The 20,440-nt window shown below is 49.8% G+C and overlaps 1 protein-coding gene across 1 annotated transcript in view; it reads left to right on the forward strand.

The window, feature by feature from the left end:
* The window catches only part of LOC135057451 (alpha-2-macroglobulin-like protein 1), a 275,363-nt gene that overhangs the window by 190,259 nt on the left and 64,664 nt on the right, over positions 1–20,440 (forward strand). Inside the window, exons 27-30 of the mRNA XM_063963344.1 lie at positions 4,681–4,764; positions 7,134–7,310; positions 7,586–7,667; positions 12,826–12,982. Coding sequence (XP_063819414.1) covers positions 4,681–4,764; positions 7,134–7,310; positions 7,586–7,667; positions 12,826–12,982 — 500 coding nt within the window. The remainder of the gene's footprint in view (positions 1–4,680; positions 4,765–7,133; positions 7,311–7,585; positions 7,668–12,825; positions 12,983–20,440) is intronic.

Below are 20,440 nucleotides of genomic sequence, written 5' to 3' on the forward strand. Positions count from 1 at the left end.
GAAGCTGCTCCCCTTTCTCCTGAGCAGTTGAAGGGGATCCAGCAGGACTCGACCTGTCCAGTCAGTTACCTCAGGAGCTGCTCCCCTTTCTCCTGAGCAGATGTAGGGGATCCAGCAGGGCTCGACCTGTCCAGTCAGTTACCTCAGGAGCTGCTCCCCTTTCTCCTGACCAGAAGTAAGGGAGCCAGCAGGACTCGACCTGTCCAGTCAGTTACCTCAGGAGCTGCTCCCCTTTCTCCTGAGCAGATGAAGGGGAGCCAGCAGGACTCGGCCTGTCCAGTCAGTTACCTCAGGAGCTGCTCCCCTTTCTCCTGAGCAGATGTAGGGGATCCAGCAGGACTCGACCTGTCTAGTCAGTTACCTCAGGAGCTGCTCCCCTTTCTCCTGAGCAGATGAAGGGGAGCCAGCAGGACTCGGCCTGTCCAGTCAGTTACCTCAGGAGCTGCTCCCCTTTCTCCTGAGCAGATGTAGGGGAGCCAGCAGGACTCGGCCTGTCCAGTCAGTAACCTTAGACCAACTGTCAACTGTCTTTGCTTTTGTGCCATAGACAGTGACACCTTCAAATCAGCCCACATCGATTCACATAATGAAAAACTGTAGGAAGCTGCCAGTTACATGTATAGTGCCCCTGCTTCAATGTTAAATATTACGGTTGAGTCCACCTCTCCTTTGCCCAGATGAAAAGTCCTGTCTTGCTCATTTTAAATATTAATATAATAATAGTAACAGTCCATGACACACATCTGTACATATATATATATATATATATATATACTAGGTGATTCATCGCGCCCTACGGGCGCTCTTCACACCGACGTTTGGGGCTACGCCCCGTTAACCCCTGCACACCTTTGGACATACGCAGGCCGGTAGATAACAGAATCAGAAACACAGGGCAGTATAGAGGGCATACAGAAATGGTGTCCGGTTGAGAAAAGATAGAGAGGCGTAGGGGGGGGAAGGGAATGTACAGAAACACTGTGCAATCGGTAAAGGATAGGGAGAGTCAGGGTGGTAGGGAGAGGATAAAGAGAGGGAAGGTGTTAGACAGAAAATACCGTTGCAAGAGGCTACGACCCGTTAACCCCTGCACGGGCCTCAGCTGTGCTATAATTGTTATTATATGGAGTTTTACCTGCAAAAAAGTTTATGCTATTGGGTAAATATTGCAAGGGGGAAGGGCGTGCGATTGTCAAGGGGGAGAGCGTAAAGAGTGACCGCAGGGCACAATGAATAACAGTGTAGTATATACTGCTAGTGTATGCAGTGCAGCTTATACACACAGTGGCCACAGGTATCAGAGCCGCGTATACACACAATGGACACAGGTAGCTGAGCTGCTTATACACAGAATGGCCACAGGTAACGGAGCCACGTATCCACACAGTGGCCAGAGGTAGCAGGGCAGCTTATACACACAATACCCACAGGTAGCAGAGCCGCTTATACACACAATACCCACAGGTAGCAGAGCCGCTTATACACACAATACCCACAGGTATCAGAGCCGCGTATACACACAATGGACACAGGTAGCTGAGCTGCTTATACACAGAATGGCCACAGGTAACGGAGCCACGTATCCACACAGTTGCCAGAGGTAGCAGGGCAGCTTATACACATAAAGTAAGGAAAAAGTAATGGCTGCACAATGTGTTAGAGCATATAAATACTAATTAGGAGCTGACATGTGAAAGTATAAAATGTTTTATTGTATAAATAACAATTAATTTAGCACATAAAAACAATAAGGTAATATAATAAAATCAAGATAAAGAGCGAGAACACCTTGAACTTATAAATGTGTAATAGAGATGGTATCCTCCGATTTTAATGAGGAAGCAAATCAAATTAAATGTCCATATGCAAATCCACAATCAGATGAGCGGCTGAACGAAAGGTATCTATAGTTGGTTGCCGTAGTGAGAGTCTGAGTGCGGCAATACAAATAACTGCTGTATGGATAAATACCTCTCCGTGGGCTGGTCCCGACCGAGCGTCCTCGGTCGTATGTTCCTGCAGTGCCCAGTGTTGAATAATGCAGCAAAGGAGAGAACGTACTTATCCCTGAATAGATGGGAGCAGTTGATCAGCGGCGTGCTGGCGAAGGTCACCGGCGGCAGTTTGAGAAGCCGTGACTGGAGCCGAGGTGTCTCTGTAGCTCAACCAGAGAATGGAAATCACCGGCGAGAGGTGGAATAGCCGGGACGGGAGTCAGAGTATGACAGACTCAGCGTGCAGATGGAAGTTACCGGCAGTAGAAGAAGCCGGAGCAAAAGCCGAGGTGTCACTGGCTCAGGGCAGCAGCTTGCTACCTGTGTGATGAATGAAGTCAAGGTGGGCAAATAGGTGGGGTCCTAAGCTTATACACATAATACCCACAGGTAGCAGAGCCGCTTATACACACAATACCCACAGGTAGCAGAGCCGCTTATACACACAGTGCCCACAGGTAGCAGCGCAGCTTATACACACAGTGCCCACAGGTAGCAGAGCCGCTGATACACACAGTGGACACAGGTATCAGAGCCACGTATCCACACAGTGGCCAGAGGTAGCAGGGCAGCTTATACACACAATACCCACAGATAGCAGAGCCGCTTATACACATAGTGCCCACAGGTAGCAGAGCCGCTTATACACACAGTGCCCACAGGTAGCAGAGCCGCTGATACACACAGTGGCCACAGGTAGCAGAGACGTTGATACACACAGTGCCCACAGGTAGCAGAGACGTTGATACACAACGTGCCCACAGGTAGCAAAGCAGTTTATACACACAATGACCACAGGTAGCAGTGTTGCTTATACACACAATGGACCCCGGTAGCAGTGCCACTTCTACACACAATTCCCATAGGTAACAGAGGCACTTATACACACAGTGGCAACAGGTAGCTGAGCCGCTTATACACACAATGGCCACAGGTAGCAGCACCACTTATACACACAATGGCCACAGGTAGCAGCACCACTTATACACACAATGGCCACTTTTAGCAGCACCGCTTATACACACAATAGCCACTGGTAGCAGTGTCACTTATACACACAATGGCCACAGGTAGCAGCACCACTTATACACACAATGGCCACAGGTAGCAGTGGCGCTTATACACACAATGGCCACAGGTAGCAGTGTCACTTATACACACAATGGCCACTGGTACCAGAGCCGCGTATACACACAGTGGCCACAGGGAGCTGTGCCACTTATACACAATGGCCACAGGTAGCAGTGTCGCTTAGATACATAATGGCCACAGTATTACTTTTTTTTTATTAATCCAATCTCAATTGGTAGCGACTATACTCACAGAAGTTCAGTGTGTGTGTGGGGGGTTTGGAAAGGGGGTGGGTTCAGTGAGGTGGAGGTTCCTATCCATGCCGCTTATCACCCCGATTCAGGGAATCACTTGTAGCGGCTGCGGATGGTGTCCGAGGTGCTGCGTGTGGTGGAGGGGTGGGTGTGGGAGGGGGTCCAGAGGTGTTGCGGGTGGTGGAGGGGTGGGTGCAGTGGCACGGATGGCGGAAAGGGTGCAGAGGTGCTGTGGGTGGGGGAGGCGTAGGTGTGGAGGGGGTGTGTATGGGGGAGGGGGTCTAGAGGTTCTGCGGGTGGGGGAGGTGCGGGTGCGGAAGGGTAGTGTAGATGCTGTTGGTGGGGGAGGGGTGGGGGAGGGGGGCTGTGGATGAAGGAGGGGGTCTGGAGGTGGTTTGCATGGGGGAGGGGCGATGTAGTGGGGGGGTGTTTGGGTAGGTGGGGTTACAGGGGGGGTGAGGTTGGGTGATAGGTTCTAGAAGTGCTGCGGGTGGAGGGGTGGCTGCAGGGGAGCCGTGGATGGGGTCCGGAGGTGCTGCGGGTGGGGGAGGTGTGGTAGGTCCACGAATGGGGGAAGGTGTCTATAGATGATGTGGGTGGGGGAGGGGGCCGGAGGTGCTGTGGTTGGGGGAGTGGCGGCTGCGGGGGTGTGGTGGGGGTCCGGATGCGCTGTGGGTAGGGGAGGGGGTGCTTTAGCAAATGAAGCACAAAGTCACAGATCTGGGCTAATATATAGGATATATATATATATATATATATATATATATGACTCCAAAGTCATTCTGCTACAGTGGCCTGCAGCTAAACATGCCATGCTCTCCTGGCATGGCCAATATCCACAGTCCCTGGCGCTATAAACTGAGCCCTGCTCATTGGCCTCTAACAGGCATCAGCATTGTGCATTGTGGGTAAATGGGATTTTTAAACCCCTTTCCTGCACCTGACTGCCTGCTGTCTCTGGGTGAGCTGGAAAACCTGGACCTCTGTTTCTCCAGCTACAGCTGTGCAATGGAATTCTAAACTTCCACTACAGGTGCAGATTGAATGTGCAGGCCTTGTTTTCTTCTCCCTTGGACAGAGCCGATTCCCTCTCACCACAATATTGTGTGTGTGTGTGTGTGTGTGTGTGTGTGTGTGTGTGTGTGTGAGTGTGTGTGTGTGTGTATATATATATATATATATATATATATATATACATTCTCTGTAATCCCTTATTTTACACTGGATAACCACTGCTAGAATGTGTTTACACACTTTTGTAGTTTCTACAGTAAATTATTTTATATTTCATACATAAAACTGCTATTACTGTTATTGGGGAAAATGCTGACACACATGTCTGACAATGGCGACATTTCCAGGTAATTCTGTATCAGAGAAGGTGAAGTTAGAGCTCCCGGCGTCACATGTCCGGGGGTCGGAGAAAGCGTTTATCAGTGTTACCGGTGAGTACAGGACGATGGTGAATGATCCATGTTATAGGTAAACATTTTATACAGGTTGAGTATCCCTTATCCAAAATGCTTGGGACCAGAGGTATTTTGGATATCGGATTTTTCCGTATTTTGGAATAATTGCATACCATAAGGAGATATCATGGTGATGGGACCTAAATCTAAGCACAGAATGCTTTTATGTTTCATATACACCTTATACACACAGCCTGAAGGTAGTTTTAGCCAATATTTTTTATAACTTTGTGCATTAAACAAAATGTGTGTACATTCACACAATTCATTTATGTTTCATATACACCTTATACACACAGCCTGAAGGTCATTTAATACAATATATTTAATAACTTTGTGTATTAAACAAAGTTTGTGTACATTGAGCCATCAAAAAACAAAGGTTTCACTATCTCACTCTCACTCAAAAAAGTCTGTATTTCGGAATATTCCGTATTTCGGAATATTTGGATATGGGATACTCAACCTGTATCTGTAATTTCCATTAGAATGTTCCTAAGATTTATTAAGATTTAATTGTTATTTATATAGTGCACACATATTCTGCAGCACTGTACAGAGAGGGGTTTGTAAGGGGCAGATCATGTCAAACTACCTTAATTAGCTTCTACAAGGAGGTGAGCGAGAATTTTGACCAGGGGAAAGCAGTGGACGTGGTGTATTTCGATTTTGCAAAAGCCTTCGATACAGTGCCTTATAGGAGACTGATCAACAAATTAAGGGAACTTGGTCTAGGTAACATTATTTGTACATGGATAAGTAATTGGCTGGATAACAGAATACAACGAGTAGTGGTCAATGGAATGTTCTCCAGTTGGGCACCAGTAGTCAGCGGAATACCACAAGGGTCCGTACTTGGCCCGCTACTGTTCACTATATTTATCAATGATCTAGGAATAGGCCTGGAAAGCACAGTGTCAATCTTTGCAGATGACACTAAACTGTGTAAGGTAATTAATTCAGAAGGTGATGTGGAGTCTTTACAGAATGACTTAGTTAAACTTGAAACCTGGGCGTCTAAATTGGGAATGAGGTTCAATATAGAAAAATGCAAAGTTATGTATTTTGGGACAAAAAACTCAGATGAATCCTACACTCTAAATGGGGAAACTATAGGGGTAACTATGGTGGAAAAAGATTTGGGCGTGCTCATAGATAATAGGCTTAATAACAGTACACAATGTCAAATTGCAGCAAAGAAGGCAAGTAAAGTGCTTGCGTGCCTTAAACGGGGCATAGAGACAAGGGACGAGGATGTAATCCTGCCGCTGTACAAATCATTGGTACGTCCGCACCTGGAATATTGTGTTCAGTATTGGGCACCATATTATAAAAAAGATATCAGGGAACTACAAAGGGTTCAAAGGCGAGCTACTAAATTGATTAAAGGGTTAGAGACTCTGGAGTACGAGGAAAGGCTTACTACTGTAGGTTAAATATGTATACACTGGAAAAGAGGAGACAAAGAGGTGACATTAATATCTTCAAATATGTAAAGGGTCAATACAAGGAGTTAGCAGGGGATTTGTTTATTAAAAGAACTCTGTATAGGACACGTGGGCACTCGCTGAGGCTAGAGGAGAGAAAATTCTGTACACAATGTAGGAAAGGGTTCTTCACGGTTAGGGCAATAAAGATTTGTAACTCCCTGCCGGAGAAGGTAATAATGGCAGACTCGGTAAATGCATTTAAAAATGGACTGGACAAATTTTTAACTGGAAAAAGTATCCAGGGCTATACAGTAGATTTTAACATAGTGACATTAATATCTGGGAGTGGTAAGAATCATAGTTGACAATTGTTACTAAACCATTACTTCAGCAGGTGCTTTATAATATGAACATCTTAGCACTGAATACAGGTTGAACCAGATGGGCATTTTGCCTCTTTTCAACCTCACTAACTATGTAACTATGAAAGGTTTAAGCCTTGAGGCTGCTGGCCCAGTAATGAGCCAGAGAATGGAGAATCTCCGATATTCATGACCCTTAACCACTCAGTAGAACACACTGCGGAGGTCGTCACTCTGTGAGCTGGACCAGTGTTCCTGCGCATACAGCCGGTTAGGCGCTAATGACATCACTGCGTGTAGGCGATGAGCACATACGCATCCTGCTTGTGAATCTCATCGGCCCCTGGTTCTTGTTCTAGAAAAGTCTAAATATTATCTCTGTATCTGTGCCCCCATAACCCGCCAGTAGAAGTGACATAAATGGGAACATCATTATCTTACATATATACAATGTGACAATTCATTTATAGGCTATGACTCTCCATTCATCTGGTCAGTTCTGTCCTCTCTACTCACTGTACGTTCCTCCTCCGATATCTCATTCCTGCACCAGGGAACATCATGGGATCTGCCATGAACAACCTGGACAATCTTCTGGCCATGTCATCTGGCTGTGGTGAGCAGAACATGGTCCGCTTTGCCCCAAATGTCTACGTCCTCCAGTACCTGAAGTCCTCGGGTGACCTGAAGCCGGATGTCTTGAAGAAAGGGAAAGAGTTCCTGGAGAGCGGTGAGTATCAGCTGTCTGTTCTAGGCCAATATACTGTAGCAATAACATCACCTATCTGGGGAAGAAGAAAAGGGAACAGCACAGAGGAACACTGCACCCCTACATCACCTGATGAGGTATTACAATACAGACCCCCGGATCTCACTGTTGTGCAGCCCTGGGGTGTGTTACGGTTCTCGGAGTGACCCCGTTACTGTTGCAGAGGACAGTTACTCACAGCCGCTACTATGATAAATGTATTTGTGGTGACTGATCTCTGACCTCTGACCTTCCAGGACTACAGCGCCAGCTGACGTACAAGCACCCAGAAGGGTGTTACAGCGCCTTTGGCAAAAGTGATAAGGAGTGCAGCACGTGGTGAGTATTGCTGTTATCACTTGTACAAGCGACGGGGAACTGGGGGGAAAGGAGTTCCTGCAATGGATTATCTGCAGGAACAGGGTTAGTGCCAGGACCGTCTTTTTGTATAGGCTCAATGGAAAGTGGCCCAAGGGTCCTAGGAGTAAAAGGGCCTAGGATGATAGCTGAGGGTTCCCCTTTTTTTAGCTGTACCAGATATTTTAAAATCGGCCCTGGGGAATCGGAGATATCCGACTTCAAAGTAGTTGTTCCCGTCCGAGGGTGTTAATTGCTCTTCCCAGACAGATCTCGGGTTCTGTCTGACATAGAGAGCTGGAACTCTCCCCTTTCAGTGGACACTGGCAGCTTGTCTCTACTATACTCAGAACCAGAGATATCAGCCTTCCAGCAGATGGTCCCTGCTCCAGCTCCACACGCCTGGTATGCAGTTTTATATTGTCGTCAGTGGATTGCTCTGGCTCCTGATCCCAGATCCCCAAGTCCCCAGAACCTCCTGACAGGTGTCCCCAGTACATCCTGAAAGGTGTCCCCAGTACCTCCTGAAAGGTGTCCCCAGTACCTCCTGAAAGGTGTCCCCAATACCTCCTGACAGGTGTCCCCAGTACATCCTGAAAGGTGTCCCCAGTACCTCCTGAAAGGTGTCCCCAGTACATCCTGAAAGGTGTCCCCAGTACCTCCTGAAAGGTGTCCCCAGTACCTCCTGAAAGGTGTCCCCAATACCTCCTGACAGGTGTCCCCAGTACCTCCTGAAAGGTGTCCCCAGTACCTCCTGAAAGGTGTCCCCAGTACCTCCTGAAAGGTGTCCCCAGTACCTCCTGAAAGGTGTCCCCAGTACCTCCTGACAGGTGTCCCCAGTACCTCTTGAAAGGTGTCCCCAGCATCTCCTGAAAGGTGTCCCCAGTACCTCCTGAAAGGTGTCCCTAGTACCTCCTGAAAGGTAGCCCCAGCACCTCCTGACAGGTGTCCCCAGTACCTCATGACAGGTGTCCCCAGTACCTCCTGACAGGTGTCCCCAGCACCTCCTGACAGGTGTCCCCAGCACCTCCTGAAAGGGGTCCCCAGCACCTCCTGACAGGTGTCCCCAGTACCTCCTGACAGGTGTCCCCTGCATATCCTGACAGGTGTCCCCAGTACCTCCTGAAAGGGGTCCCCAGCACCTCCTGACAGGTGTCCCCAGTACATCCTGAAAGGTGTTCCCATTACCTCCTGAAAGGGGTCCCCAGCACCTCCTGACAGGTGTCCCCAGTACATCCTGAAAGGTGTCCCCATTACCTCCTGACAGGTGTCCCCAGCACCTCCTGACAGGTGTCCCCAGCACCTCCTGACAGGTGTCCCCAGTACCTCCTGACAGGTGTCCCCAGTACCTCCTGAAAGGTGTCCCCAGTACCTCCTGACAGGTGTCCCCAGTACCTCCTGAAAGGTGTCCCCAGTACCTCCTGACAGGTGTCCCCAGTACCTCCTGACAGGTGTCCCCAGTACCTCCTGACAGGTGTCCCCAGTACCTCCTGACAGGGGTCCCCAGTATCTCCTAAAAGGTGTCCCCAGCATCTCCTGAAAGGTGTCCCCAGTATCTCATGAAAGGGGTCCCCAGTATCTCCTGAAAGGGGTCCCCAGCACCTCCTGACAGGTGTCCCCAGTACATCCTGAAAGGTGTCCCCATTACCTCCTGAAAGGGGTCCCCAGCACCTCCTGACAGGTGTCCCCAGTACCTCCTGAAAGGTGTCCCCAGTACCTCCTGAAAGGTGTCCCCAGTACCTCCTGACAGGTGTCCCCAGTACCTCTTGAAAGGTGTCCCCAGCATCTCCTGAAAGGTGTCCCCAGTACCTCCTGAAAGGTGTCCCTAGTACCTCCTGAAAGGTAGCCCCAGCACCTCCTGACAGGTGTCCCCAGTACCTCATGACAGGTGTCCCCAGTACCTCCTGACAGGTGTCCCCAGCACCTCCTGACAGGTGTCCCCAGCACCTCCTGAAAGGGGTCCCCAGCACCTCCTGACAGGTGTCCCCAGTACCTCCTGACAGGTGTCCCCTGCACCTCCTGACAGGTGTCCCCAGTACCTCCTGAAAGGGGTCCCCAGCACCTCCTGACAGGTGTCCCCAGTACATCCTGAAAGGTGTTCCCATTACCTCCTGAAAGGGGTCCCCAGCACCTCCTGACAGGTGTCCCCAGTACATCCTGAAAGGTGTCCCCATTACCTCCTGACAGGTGTCCCCAGCACCTCCTGACAGGTGTCCCCAGCACCTCCTGACAGGTGTCCCCAGTACCTCCTGACAGGTGTCCCCAGTACCTCCTGAAAGGTGTCCCCAGTACCTCCTGACAGGTGTCCCCAGTACCTCCTGAAAGGTGTCCCCAGTACCTCCTGACAGGTGTCCCCAGTACCTCCTGACAGGTGTCCCCAGTACCTCCTGAAAGGGGTCCCCAGTATCTCCTAAAAGGTGTCCCCAGCATCTCCTGAAAGGTGTCCCCAGTATCTCATGAAAGGGGTCCCCAGTATCTCCTGAAAGGGGTCCCCAGCACCTCCTGACAGGTGTCCCCAGTACATCCTGAAAGGTGTCCCCATTACCTCCTGAAAGGGGTCCCCAGCACCTCCTGACAGGTGTCCCCAGTACATCCTGAAAGGTGTCCCCATTACCTCCTGACAGGTGTCCCCAGTACCTCCTGACAGGTGTCCCCAGTACCTCCTGACAGGTGTCCCCAGTACCTCCTAAAAGGGGTCCCCAGTATCTCCTAAAAGGTGTCCCCAGCATCTCCTGAAAGGTGTCCCCAGTATCTCCTGAAAGGGGTCCCCAGTATCTCCTGAAAGGTGGGACTCTCCAGTTTTTTTATCCCATTGGAAGCTAAGAAATCTATTTCCAGGAACTGGAGATATCTGCAGTCAGGCAAGCTGCCCTCCCACTGGAAAATGGTGAATATTAAGCCCACTCCACTATCCACCCCTCCCCTGTGTATAAACCCCCCCCTACCACCCTGGCAGTCATGTACTGAGGCCCCTTCATTCAGCCCAATGCCCCTTCTACAGTTTAGTGTTCTCCTTCCCGCCCCATCTCCCCCCATCTGTGCAGTAAAGGAGTAATTAATTAGCAGAAATTACTGCTCCAGGTTCTACATGCTGAGCGGAAGATAGAACACCCCTACTGCCCGCAGGACATCACAGCTGTCACTGATAGCACCTCCCACCCCTACCGCTGGAGGATGGGTAGGGGCCCCAGTGCATTACTGTGCCCAGGGGCCTACACTGCTGCTCAGACGGGCCTGGTTAGTGCCACTGGTGTATCTATAATGGGTGCTAGGTATGCTGTGCATATGGGCCCCAGGAGGACCTCCACACCGCAGACCCTGCACCCATTTAATTACACTCACATCTCTGTGGGCCCAGTGCTAGCTGCAGAGATCACTCGGAAAATGGCCGCCGTGGCCATTTTCCTGTGATTTGCGCATGCGTAATAGAGATGTCTCCAGGAACATGGTGTGGGTGCCATGTTCCTGGAGACCTTTGCATAATGTCAGAGTCTACTGCACTGCCGGGAAGGAGGGGGCCCAATGGGAGCCTGCACACGGGCCCCCTCCTCTGGTTAGTGCTGCTTAGTTTCTGAAAGAAAGCATCAAAACAAGCAGTATGGGGGGATCTCAGCTTCAGGACTGTGAGATACTCTGCTAAATAGACCATTGTGTATATGCAGAGTGACAGACAGGTAAGCAGTATTCTCTGTGACGGCGGGAGGGGCTGAGAGAGGTAAAGTAGCAGCCAATCCGCTCCTAACTGCCATGTTACAGGCTGGGTTTAAAACACGACAGATAGGAGCTGATTGGTCGGTAGCTGTACTACATTCCCCCCATTAGTGCGTGTTAGGATAGACTAATGGCACCGTATTCCTGGTTATACTATATATAAAGCTGGGGTAGAATAAGAGATTTATAGGATGACTAGTTACCAGCCCATCAAAATGACGGAACAACATAACAGTAATGTCAGAGCCAGTGGCTGTGTGCGCCCGAACAGAGCAACACTTAAATTGCTCCGCCAGTTGCCACCTAGTGGCTGCCGGGGCTCAATACACTTTAATTCCCCCTACAGAGGTGAGGAGCAGCGTTAGCTTTTTATTATATAGCATAGCAGGTTACACTGATGACCAGCAGCAGTTTCTTCCAGAGTGGAGGAGAGGGCTGCTGCTAGCGGCGCTGACTGGTCCCTGCCACCAACCGGGTACCGGCACCTGTACAATGTAGCTGACAGGAGCCGGGACACATCCACACCAGCGGCGATGGGACTGCGCATGCGCAAATCCCCGGCTTCTATGGACTGGGGCCCTCATTCCGAGTTGTTTGCTCGCTAGCTGCTTTCAGCAGCATTGCACACGCTAGGCCGCCGCCCTCTGGGAGTGTATCTTAGCTTAGCAGAATAGCGAACGAAAGATTTGCAGAATAGCGAATAGAAATTTCTTAGCAGTTTCTGAGTAGCTCCAGACCTACTCACAAATAGCGATCAGTTCAGGCCGTTTCGTTCCTGGTTTGACGTCACACACACGCCCAGCGTCCGGCCAACCACTCCCCCGTTTCTCCAGACACTCCCGCATTTTTCCCTGACACGCCTGCGTTTTTCCGCACACTCCCACAAAACGGCCAGTTTCCGCCCAGGAACACCCACTTCCTGTCAATCACACTACGATCACTTCAACAATGAAAAATCTTCGTTCGGACGTGAGTAAATCTACTACGTTTTGAGCAAAAATACTTAGCGCATGCGCAACTCGGAATGACCCCCTGTATCGGCTGCGGCTCATAGAAGCTGGCTAGGGCTGAAAGGTAGGGAGTGGCTCCATACAGGAAGCCAGCTCTCTGCAAATAGCAGCCCGGTCTGGCAGTCCCGGAGGGAGGAAACACCTTCCAATAGGACGGCATGCAGTGTCTGTGATTGACAGGTAGGACTTCCCATAGGAAGTCACTGCCGGTCACAGTGTAGCCAGGGCAGTCTCACGGACTGCATCTGGCTCACTGACACTGAGCGGGGTGGCACTGGGGGGGTCTGCAGTCCTGCGGCCTATAGGTAACATCCGCCACTGATGATAACACACACTGATCACATTGACTACAGAATAAATATCCCACATGTCCTATAACTGCCCCCTGTCATGTCTCCCGATATGTTTTATACCCCCAGGCTCACAGCTTTTGTCGTGAAGAGCATCAGTCAGGGACGAGATTTTATGTATGTTGATGAGAACCATCTGAAACAAGGCATGGACTCCCTGAAGAGTCAGCAGAAGCCCAATGGATGCTTCAAGGCAAAGGGCCGACTTCTACAGAATGCCATGAAGGTGAGTTTCACAGCATCAAAATCCCAATTGTATGTATCATTTATATATGGACATTATTGATATAGCGCCAGCATGCGCTGTAGTGTTTTATAAATAAGATTTTACTCACCGGTAAATCTATTTCTCGTAGTCCGTAGTGGATGCTGGGGACTCCGTAAGGACCATGGGGAATAGCGGCTCCGCAGGAGACTGGGCACAGCTAAGAAAGATTTAGGACTACCTGGTGTGCACTGGCTCCTCCCACTATGACCCTCCTTCAGACTTCAGTAAGGATACTGTGCCCGGAAGAGCTGACACAATAAGGAAGGATTTTGAATCCCGGGTAAGACTCATACCAGCCACACCAATCACACTGTATAACTCGTGATACTATACCCAGTTAACAGCATGAACACAACAGAGCCTCTCAAAAGATGGCTCAACAATAACCCTTGTAGTTAACAATAACTATATACAAGTATTGCAGACAGTCCGCACTTGGGACGGGCGCCCAGCATCCACTATGGACTACGAGAAATAGATTTACCGGTGAGTAAAATCTTATTTTCTCTGACGTCCTAGTGGATGCTGGGAACTCCGTAAGGACCATGGGGATTATACCAAAGCTCCCAAACGGGCGGGAGAGTGCGGATGACTCTGCAGCACCGAATGAGAGAACTCAAGGTCCTCCTCAGCCAGGGTATCAAATTTGTAGAATTTTGCAAACGTGTTTGCCCCTGACCAAGTTGCAGCTCGGCAAAGTTGTAAAGCCGAGACCCCTCGGGCAGCCGCCCAAGAAGAGCCCACTTTCCTTGTGGAATGGGCTTTTACAGATTTAGGCTGCGGCAGGCCAGCCACAGAATGTGCAAGTTGAATTGTGCTACAAATCCAGCGAGCAATAGTCTGCTTTGAAGCAGGAGCACCCATCTTGTTTGGTGCATACAGGATAAATAGCGAGTCAGTCTTCCTGACTCCAGCCGTCCTGGAAACATAAATTTTCAAGGCCCTGACTACGTCCAGTAACTTGGAGTCCTCCAAGTCCCTAGTAGCCGCAGGCACCACGATAGGTTGGTTCAAGTGAAAAGCTGATACCACCTTAGGAAGAAACTGGGGACGAGTTCTCAATTCTGCCCTATCCATATGGAAAATCAAATAGGGGCTTTTACATGACAAAGCAGCCAATTCTGACACACGCCTTGCCGAAGCCAAGGCCAAAAGCATGACCACTTTCCACGTGAGATATTTTAAATCCACGGTTTTGAGTGGCTCAAACCAATGTGACTTTAGGAAACCCAACACCACGTTGAGGTCCCACGGTGCCACTGGAGGCACAAAAGGAGGCTGAATATGCAGCACTCCCTTGACAAATGTCTGAACTTCAGGCAGTGAAGCCAGTTCTTTTTGGAAGAAAATCGACAGAGCCGAAATCTGGACCTTAATGGAACCCAGTTTTAGGCCCATAGTCACCCCTGACTGTAGGAAGTGCAGAAATCGACCTAGCTGGAATTCCTCCGTTGGGGCCTTCCTGGCCTCACACCACGCAACATATTTTCGCCATATGCGGTGGTAATGTTGTACGGTTACATCTTTTCTAGCTTTAATAAGCGTAGGAATGACTTCCTCCGGAATACCCTTTTCTCTGACGTCCTAGTGGATGCTGGGAACTCCGTAAGGACCATGGGGAATAGACGGGCTCCGCAGGAGACTGGGCACTCTAAAAGAAAGATTAGGTACTATCTGGTGTGCACTGGCTCCTCCCACTATGACCCTCCTCCAGACCTCAGTTAGATTTCTGTGCCCGGCCGAGCTGGATGCACACTAGGGGCTCTCCTGAGCTCCTAGAAAGAAAGTTTATTTTAGGTTTTTTATTTTACAGTGAGACCTGCTGGCAACAGGCTCACTGCATCGAGGGACTAAGGGGAGAAGAAGCGAACCTACCTGCTTGCAGCTAGCTTGGGCTTCTTAGGCTACTGGACACCATTAGCTCCAGAGGGATCGACCGCATGGAACTGGCCTTGGTGTACGTTCCCGGAGCCGCGCCGCCGTCCCCCTTACAGAGCCAGAAGCAAGAAGAGGTCCGGAAAATTGACGGCAGAAAACTTCGGTCTTCACCAAGGTAGCGCACAGCACTGCAGCTGTGCGCCATTGCTCCTCATGCACACTTCACACTCCGGTCACTGAGGGTGCAGGGCGCTGGGGGGGGGGGGCGCCCTGAGGGCAATATATGACACCTTGGCTGGCAAATCTACATCATATATAGTCCTAGAGGCTATATAGATGTAAAATTACCACTGCCAGTATTCCAGAAAAAGCGGGAGAAAGTCAGTTGAAAAAGGGCCGGAGCTATCTCTCTCAGCACACTGGCGCCATTTTCTCTTCACAGTGCAGCTGGAAGACAGCTCCCCAGGCTCTCCCCTGTAGTTTTCAGGCTCAAAGGGTTAAAAAGAGAGGGGGGGGGGCACAAAATTTAGGCGCAATATTGTATATACAAGCAGCTATTGGGAAAAATTCACTCAATATAGTGTTAATCCCAAAATTATATAGCGCTCTGGTGTGTGCTGGCATACTCTCTCTCTGTCTCTTCAAAGGGCTGTGTGGGGTCCTGTCCTCAGTCAGAGCATTCCCTGTGTGTGTGTGTGTGTGTGTGTGTGTGCGGTGTGTCGGTACGGCTGTGTCGACACGTTTGATGAGGAGGCTTATGTGATGGCAGAGCAGATGCCGATAAATGTGATGTCGCCCCCTGTGGGGCCGACACCAGAGTGGATGGATAGGTGGAAGGTATAAACCGACAGTGTCAACTCCTTACATAAAAGGCTGGATGACGTAACAGCTATGGGACAGCCGGCTTCTCAGCCCGCGCCTGCCCAGGCGTCTCAAAGGCCATCAGGGGTTCAAAAACGCCCGCTCCCTCAGATGGCAGACACAGATGTCGACACGGAGTCTGACTCCAGTGTCGACGAGGTTGAGACATATACACAATCCACTAGGAACATCCGTTACATGATCCCGGCAATAAAAAATGTGTTACACATTTCTGACATTAACCCAAGTACCACTAAAAAAGGGTTTTATGTTTGGGGAGAAAAAGCAGGCAGTGTTTTGTTCCCCCATCAAATGAGTGAATGAAGTGTGAAAATGCGTGGGTTCCCCCGATAAGAAACTGGTCATTTCTAAAAAGTTACTGATGGCGTACCCTTTCCCGCCAGAGGATAAGTTACGCTGGGAGATATCCCCTAGGGTGGATAAGGCGCTCAAACGTTTGTCAAAAAAGGTGGCACTGCCGTCTTAGGATACGGCCACTTTGAAGGTACCTGCTGATAAAAAGCAGGAGGCTATCCTGAAGTCTGTATTTACACACTCAGGTACTAGACTGAGACCTGCAGATAGTGCTGCTGCAGCGTGGTCTGTAACCCTGTCAAACAGGGATACTATTTTGCGAACATAAGACGTCGTCTTATATATGAGGGATGCACAGAGGGATATTTTGCCGGCTGGCATCCAGAATTAATGCAATGTCCATTCTGTCAGGAGGGTATTAGAGACCCGACACTGGACAGGTGATGCTGACTTTAAAAGGCACATAGAGCCTTATAAGGGTGAGGAATTCTTTGGGGATGGTCTCTGGGACCTCATATCCACAGCAACAGCTGGGAAGAAAATTTTTTACCTCAGGTTTCCTCACAGCCTAAGAAAGCACTGTATTATCAGGTACAGTCCTTTCGGCTTCAGAAAAGCAAGCGGGTCAAAGGCGCTTCCTTTCTGCACAGAGACGAGGGAAGAGGGAAAAAGCTGCACCAGTCAGCCAGTTCCCAGAATCAAAATTCTTCCCCCGCTTCCTCTGAGTAAACCGCATGACGCGGGGGCTCCACAGGCGTAGCCAGGTACGGTGGGGGGCCGCCTCAAAAATTTCAGCGATCAGTGGGCTCGCTCACAGGTGGATCCCTGGATCCTTCAAGTAGTATCTCAGGGGTACAAGCTGGAATTCGAGGCGTCTCCCCCCCGCCGTTTCCTCAAATCTGCCTTGCCGACAACTCCCTCAGGCAGGGAGGCTGTGCTAGAGGCAATTCACAAGCTGTATTCCCAGCAGGTGATAGTCAAGGTGCCCCTACTTCAACAAGGACGGGGTTACTATTCCACACTGTTTGTGGTACCGAAACCGGACGGTTCGGTGAGACCCATTTTAAATTTGAAATCCTTGAACACATACATAAAAAAATTCAAGTTCAAGATGGAATCGCTCAGGGTGGTTATTGCAAGCCCGGAGGAGGGGGATTACATGGTATTCCTGGACATCAAGGATGCTTACCTACATGTCCCCATTTACCATCCTCACCAGGAGTACCTCAGATTTGTGGTACAGGATTGCCATTACCAATTCCAAACACTGCCGTTTGGACTGTCCACGGCACCGAGGGTCTTTACCAAGGTAATGGCAGAAATGATGATTCTCCTTCGAAAAAAGGGAGTTTTAATTATCCCGTACTTGGACGATCTTCTTATAAAGGCGAGGTCCAAGGAGCAGTTGTTGGTCGGAGTAGCACTATCTCGGGAAGTGCTACAACAGCACGGATGGATTCTATACATTCCAAAGTCACAGCTGGTTCCTACCACACGCCTACTGTTCCTGGGGATGGTTCTGGACACAGAACAGAAAAAAGTGTTTCTCCCGCAGGAGAAAGCCAAGGAGCTGTCATCTCTAGTCAGAGACCTCCTGAAACCAAAACAGGTATCGGTGCATCACTGCACACGAGTCCTGGGAAAAATGGTAGCTTCTTACGAAGCAAAATTCCATTCGGCAGGTTCCATGCAAGAACCTCTCAGTGGGACCTCTTGGACAAGTGGTCGGGATCGCATCTTCAGATGCATCGGCTGATAACCCTGTCTCCAAGGACCAGGGTATCTCTACTGTGGTGGCTGCAGAGTGCTCATCTTCAAGAGGGCCGCAGATTCGGCATACAGGACTGGGTCCTGGTAACCACGGATGCCAGCCTTCGAGGCTGGGGGGCAGTCACACAGGGAAGAAATTTCCAAGGACTTTGGTCAAGTCAGGAGTCGTCCCTACACATAAATATTCTGGAACTGAGGGCCATTTACAATGCCCTAAGTCTGGCAAGGCCTCTGCTTCAAAACCAGCCGGTACTGATCCAATCAGACAACATCACGGCAGTCGCCCATGTAAACCGACAGGGCGGCACAAGAAGCAGGATGGCGATGGCAGAAGCCACAAGGATTCTCCGATGGGCGGAAAATCACGTCTTATCACTGTCAGCAGTGTTCATTCCGGGAGTGGACAACTGGGAAGCAGACTTCCTCAGCAGACACGACCTACACCCGGGAGAGTGGGGACTTCATCCAGAAGTCTTCCAACTGTTGGTAAACCGTTGGGAAAGGCCACGGTGGACATGATGGCGTCCCGCCTAAACAAAAAACTAGATATTGCGCCAGGTCAAGGGACCCTCAGGCAATAGCTGTGGACGCTCTAGTGACACCGTGGGTGTACCAGTCGGTTTATGTATTCCCTCCTCTGCCTCTCATACCAAAGGTACTGAGAATAATAAGAAAACGAGGAGTAAGAATGATACTCGTGGTTCCGGATGGGCCAAGAAGAGCTTGGTACCCAGAACTCCAAGAAATGATATCAGAGGACCCATGGCCTCTACCGCTCAGACAGGATCTGCTACAGCAGGGGCCCTGTCTGTTCCAAGACTTACCGTGGCTGCGTTTGACGGCATGGCGGTTGAATTCCGGATCCTAAAGGAAAAGGGCATTCCGGAAGAAGTCATTCCTACGCTGATAAAAGCCAGGAAAGAAGTAACCGCAAACCATTATCACCGTATTTGGCGAAAATATGTTGCGTGGTGTGAGGCCAGGAAGACAGAGGAATTTCAGCTGGGTCGTTTTCTGCACTTCCTACAGTCAGGGGTGACTATGGGCCTAAAATTGGGTTCTATTAAGGTCCAGATTTCGGCTCTGTCGTTTTTCTTCCAGAAAGAACTGGCTTCACTGCCTGGAGTTCAGACATTTGTAAAGGGAGTGCTACATATTCAGCCCCCTTTTGTGCCTCCTGTGGCACCTTGGGATCTCAACGTGGTGTTGAGTTTCTTAAAATCACATTGGTTTGAGCCACTTAAAACTGTGGATTTGAAATATCTCACGTGGAAAGTGGTCATGTTATTGGCCTTGGCTTCGGCCAGGCGTGTGTCAGAATTGGCGGCTTTGTCATGTAAAAGCCCTTATCTGATTTTCCATATGGATAGGGCAGAATTGAGGACTCGTCCCCAGTTTCTCCCTAAGGTGGTATCAGCTTTTCACTTGAACCAACCTATTGTAGTGCCTGCGGCTACTAGGGACTTGGAAGATTCCAAGTTACTGGACGTAGTCAGGGCCTTAAAAATTTATATTTCCAGGACGGCTGGAGTCAGGAAAACTGACTCGCTTTTTATCCTGTAGGCACCCAACAAAATAGGTGCTCCTGCTTCTAAGCAGACTATTGCTCGCTGAATTTGTAGCACAATTCAGCTGGAGCATTCTGCGGCTGGATTGCCGCATCCTAAATCAGTAAAAGCCCATTCCACGAGGAAAGTGGGCTCATCTTGGGCGGCTGCCCGAGGGGTCTCGGCTTTACAATTTTGCCGAGCTGCAACTTGGTCAGGGGCAAACACGTTTGCTAAATTCTACAAAATTGATACCCTGGCTGAGGAGGACCTTGAGTTCTCTCATTCGGTGCTGCAGAGTCATCCGCACTCTCCCGCCCGTTTGGGAGCTTTGGTATAATCCCCATGGTCCTTACGGAGTTCCCAGCATCCACTAGGACGTCAGAGAAAATAAGATTTTACTCACCGGTAAATCTATTTCTCGTAGTCCGTAGTGGATGCTGGGCGCCCATCCCAAGTGCGGATTGTCTGCAATACTTGTATGTAGTTATTGCCTAACTAAGGGTTATTGTTGAGCCATCTGTTGAGAGGCTCAGTTATATTTCATACTGTTAACTGGGTGTATTATCACGAGTTATACGGTGTGATTGGTGTGGCTGGTATGAGTCTTACCCGGGATTCAAAATCCTTCCTTATTGTGTCAGCTCTTCCGGGCACAGTATCCTAACTGAGGTCTGGAGGAGGGTCATAGTGGGAGGAGCCAGTGCACACCAGATAGTACCTAATCTTTCTTTTAGAGTGCCCAGTCTCCTGCGGAGCCCGTCTATTCCCCATGGTCCTTACGGAGTTCCCAGCATCCACTACGGACTACGAGAAATAGATTTACCGGTGAGTAAAATCTTATTTTCTTTTAGGATCCGGTGTTCAACCGCCATGCCGTTAAACGCAGCAGCGGTAAGTCTTGGAACAGACAGGGCCCCTGCAGCAGCAGGTCCTGTCTGAGCGGCAGAGGCCATGGGTCCTCTGAGATTAATTCTTGAAGTTCCGGGTACCAAGACCTTCTTGGCCAATCTGGAACAATGAGAATAGTTCTTACTCCTCTTTT

The sequence above is a fragment of the Pseudophryne corroboree genome, chromosome 3 (genome assembly GCF_028390025.1).
Source record: "Pseudophryne corroboree isolate aPseCor3 chromosome 3, aPseCor3.hap2, whole genome shotgun sequence".
Classification (NCBI taxonomy): Eukaryota; Metazoa; Chordata; class Amphibia; order Anura; family Myobatrachidae; genus Pseudophryne; species Pseudophryne corroboree.